General features: G+C 41.7%; 1 protein-coding gene and 1 non-coding gene across 2 annotated transcripts; one reads left to right on the top strand and one right to left on the bottom strand.

Annotated features, from left to right (window-relative positions):
• Positions 1-512: 512 nt before the first annotated feature.
• TRNAA-CGC lies at positions 513-585 on the top strand. Its single transcript has one exon. It is a non-coding gene; the product is annotated as a tRNA-Ala (tRNA).
• A 257-nt stretch (positions 586-842) lies between these two features.
• LOC125527706 (rhodanese-like/PpiC domain-containing protein 12, chloroplastic) lies at positions 843-4,224 on the bottom strand (the record flags this gene model as incomplete). Its single annotated transcript, XM_048692227.1, has 8 exons — positions 843-1,183; positions 1,280-1,330; positions 1,492-1,600; positions 2,266-2,376; positions 2,457-2,557; positions 3,241-3,332; positions 3,813-3,932; positions 4,134-4,224. Coding segments are annotated over 8 exons (756 nt in total), but the record flags the coding sequence as incomplete, so codon positions are not given.
• Positions 4,225-4,228: the final 4 nt, after the last annotated feature.

Genomic DNA, 4,228 nt, shown 5'->3' with positions numbered 1-4,228 from the left:
TCGGGATGCCAAAGGAAATTTTCTAGCTGCACAATGCAAATTTATTTCATATGCAGCAGATGTGGTTAATGTGGAGGCAATGGCAATGCGAGATGGACTGGCGCTTGCTAATTCCTTAGGTATGCCGCGGGTGGAAGCGGAATCGGACTCTACGATTGTCGTTGATGCGTGTGTGGGACACACAACATGGTGGGATGCAAATTCGGCAATATTCGCGGAATGTGTGGATATTTCCTCTTTTATTGGGAAGGTCATCTTTAAACATTGTTATCGTGAATGTAACGAAGCGGCGCATGTGTTAGCTAACTATTTTTATTGTAATAAGATTACTAATAGTTGGACGAACGAGCCTCCTGGCTTGTTAGTCTCAAAACTGATGGACGATGTAATCCCTGTTTAATTCAATAAAGCTAGTCATGATGGCCTTTCCTCAAAAAAAAATACGGTTGGGTATTCACTTCTTTCTCGCCCAAGTTCTTAGATAAGTTATTCGTCGAGTTAGCAACCACAAAGGGGGTGTAGCTCATATGGTAGAGCGCTCGCTTCGCATGCGAGAGGCACGGGGTTCGATTCCCCGCACCTCCAAAATCATTTTTCCCTCTCAGCGCATGTATACTTGCTTTTTTTTTCGTCGAGTGTCAAACTGCACTGATTGATTACACAGATAAGAGAAGATTTTCTCCGTTCTAGCAGATAAGCTTGCAGCAGAAGAATTTCCCTGCTTGAATGTTTTCCTAAAGCAGCCTAAACAGGACCGATAGCATCACATGTGATGGTTTTTGAAAAACAAAACGCACTGATATGACACCAAATTCAGGGGCGCCACAAGAGGAATTCGATGATTACTCTTCCAATGATCATCTCTCGAATATTTCATTTATATTCATATTGATACGATCCGTACTAGTTCCGTTGACAACTTCTGAAAAAATGACTTGATAGTACAAGATTTCGCGTGAGAAGAAAATTTTAGCTCTGAATCCCGGCATCGACACAAAACCAATGCCAAGTTCTACCAACAGGCACCGGACTATGATTTTAGTTCAGCATGGTAAAGCACACAGAGAAGCCTCTGTGGTTGGAACGCTGATCGGTATGACGGCTAGTAAGTCGGGATGGAAGAATCGGCTTTCACCGAGTAAGCGTGGATTCCACCCGCAACGTTGTAAATCTTTTGGAATCCCTGCAAAATGATGGGTCACCTTGTCAGAGGATGCTACACAATTACTCTACACGCGCTGGTAGGGAGTCTAAAGATTTCTGTGGGTGCTTCAGTTACCTGTGACTGCAGCCACTTGGCTACCTGCATCGAGCGCATGCCATGGTGACACTGAAACGAAGTACAGAAGGCAAAGTTAGAAAGTGGCATAACACACTAAAGCAGTTTCTATCAACTCATCAATCTTTTCGTGTAGGAGTATTATATATACTTCAGTCTTTTATAGGTCACTGGCATTTATGCAGCAATTTTCATCGTAGTAACGAACTTACCAGAACATAAGTGTCCTTTTGAGGATTAAATTCATCTGTCATGACTGGTCCCCAGGTTCCAAATTGGCGGAGAGGTAGAACTTTGAAGCCTGGAAGGGATGCTCTCTCCCTGCCAAGCAAAAAGTATAAAATCAGCATCAACTCCATCATGATGGCCCACTGTGTGAAAAATTAGGATAAGCAAACACAACGAACAGGGCCATCACAATAATATGTCCGCAAAGCAAAAACCTAGCCCAGTATCTGACTTTAAATGATGAATCGTGGAATTCTGCAACCCAATTTGGTCTCTCTAGTGTAAGGGGAATAACACACTCTATAAGTCTGTAAAAGGATTTACACACTGCAAGTCCATACAAGGCTGCAGACTATCCCATTGTTCCAACAGTTTAATCCTGAGACAATATACAAAGGTGTTTTCGAACAACAACAAAGATGTCGCACTGGTAAACACTTTTACGTTTTAATTGTTCAGAAGGGAGAAAATGAAATTCATTATATCTACCAAAATCTCAAAAGATGTGGACAAGTCCCACATTAACGTTCTGGTTCACCGCATAAACCTCTATCATCTTCTCATCAAAGTCAAGATTAAGACTGTTGCAAGAACTTTTGCGCTATTGAGCAAAATCCAAAATACTGGAGATGTATCTTGCATTCTAGTTGTAGATGTGTGCTTTTCATACAGGCATCTATAATGAGTTAGTGAATGACTTAATATTTGGAATGTTGGAACAATAAATGGGACATGGGTGCAATAGTGAAGAATCTTACACTTCATCAGGCTCCCGAACATCAATCAATTGAGCTTCTTCCATAAAACTAGGATCTTGCATTTTTTCGTGAAGCTCTTCTGGTTGAATATCTTGCAGCAAGCATTGGTCCCTGCCATTTGGCGGCAAAAGATATGAATACCTATTCGTGTGTACCAAGATACAACATCATGTGTTGTTAGAACCATCTACCTCTCAGAGAGCACCTGCACTAAATGCCATCCAAATTTTGTCTTACATCGTACAACTTTATTCAAAGGCGCACTAAATGCTGCTTCTTCAAACTCTGGTACCTGCTCAAGTCAAGCAAGTAACGTTCAAAGTACTGTTGAACACAGACTGCAGGGTACTGACAGAAACTGAAATATCAGTGGACAGACCCAGTGCTAGAAACTTAAATATCAGTATCCAACCAATCAAACATTTAGATGGTGGCAACAGATGAAATGATGGGACTTTCAGAAAGTAAACTAGCTAGTTCTAAGTTCTAACCAGACACTTAGATGACTGAGGCAGCAAGTTAATCAAGAACAGTGAAATCGGTGGCAGATGGATTTAGATGTGTATAACAACGTATAGAAGTGTTCAACAAGATGGAATAAACTTGTTGTAAGGCTACCAGTTCCCCGGGAATATGCAAACAAACAAAAACAGTACCAACAACAATATTTTACATGTCTTGTTTGCCAGTTGAAGATGTTGATAGGTCTTGATAATTTATAAGTTAGAAAGAAGTAAATTCCACCACAGAATAAAAAAATCCACCAAAGGATCAAACAAATTCAATGCTAAATAACAAATATGTACTATGAAACATAACATTTCCAGTTGTATCCTACATGGACATCATGACGGATGCCGAGCAATGGTAAGATAATCAGTGCAATCCCACTGTGCACCTTGGGTACATAGGTGAAGTCCTACTACAATGCTCTACTACTAGTACGCATACTGAAAAAGCAAGTTAATATTGTACCATCTGTCCCCTCCGAACCCACCCAAGCATACCGCCATTTTCTTTTGATGGACATAAGGAGTGCTCCACGGCTAAGTCACTCAGGTCCGCCCCTGAAATTAAAAAATAAAATAAACAAGAGTAAAAATCAATGATTTCTAACAACAAAAACAAGCCAGCTATTGAGCACTTCAAATGTATCCTACTCTTCAGTGTCAACTTTCCCATAGATATCTACATAAATCAATGATATATACACCATACACATCAATGAGTTCAGCTCAGCATGTATGCTTAGCAATCAGCATTTGTTACATCATAACGCAACATTGAATTTAGATACAGAACATAAATAACAGCATGGATTGGATGCATTCAAGTGGAGAGGACCGTATAAAGCATAACTTTAGGACACCCATTTTGCAAGGGCCACATGTTGCTAAACACTGGATCATATGATTCGAATCTAGACTAATTAAATATATCAGATGCTACTCCCTCTGTAAAGAAATATAAGAGCATTTAGATCACTAAACAAACAGAGCTAGTAAGCCGTACGAAAGGAAAAATCAACAACGAATTTGAGTGTTCACCTGATGCGATGCTCTTCTCCAAATCCACGAGAAGCCTGGCATCCTTTTCGCCGACAAGCAGATGCTGGACCAGCACCTCCTTCCCCTCTCTCGGAGCGCTACTAGCGGCAGTGCAGAGAACTATCCAAACAGAGATTCATGTCAGCTAATCAGTAACCAATTCCGTGACCCTAACTATTAACCCCCAAACCGATGCAAAACATTTTGCATTCATGTCTAAGATAAAAGGAAGCAAAAAAATCCACAACTGAACAAAATGCTCCCCAATCTCCGTAGCCAACTGACGAGCACTCAAGAGATAGCGCTTGCCCTACCACTCACCCCTGGTGCCGGGCCTGGGGTGTTCGCCGGCGGGGCGCATGGCCGAGCCCCACGCGGCGGAGACGGGCCGCGCGGACGCGAGGAGCGAGAGGGCG

The sequence above is a fragment of the Triticum urartu genome, unplaced genomic scaffold (assembly GCF_003073215.2).
Source record: "Triticum urartu cultivar G1812 unplaced genomic scaffold, Tu2.1 TuUngrouped_contig_4359, whole genome shotgun sequence".
Classification (NCBI taxonomy): domain Eukaryota; kingdom Viridiplantae; phylum Streptophyta; class Magnoliopsida; order Poales; family Poaceae; genus Triticum; species Triticum urartu.
The sequence above is the reverse complement of the archived record's forward strand: the minus strand, read 5'-3'. Positions and strand labels throughout refer to the sequence as shown.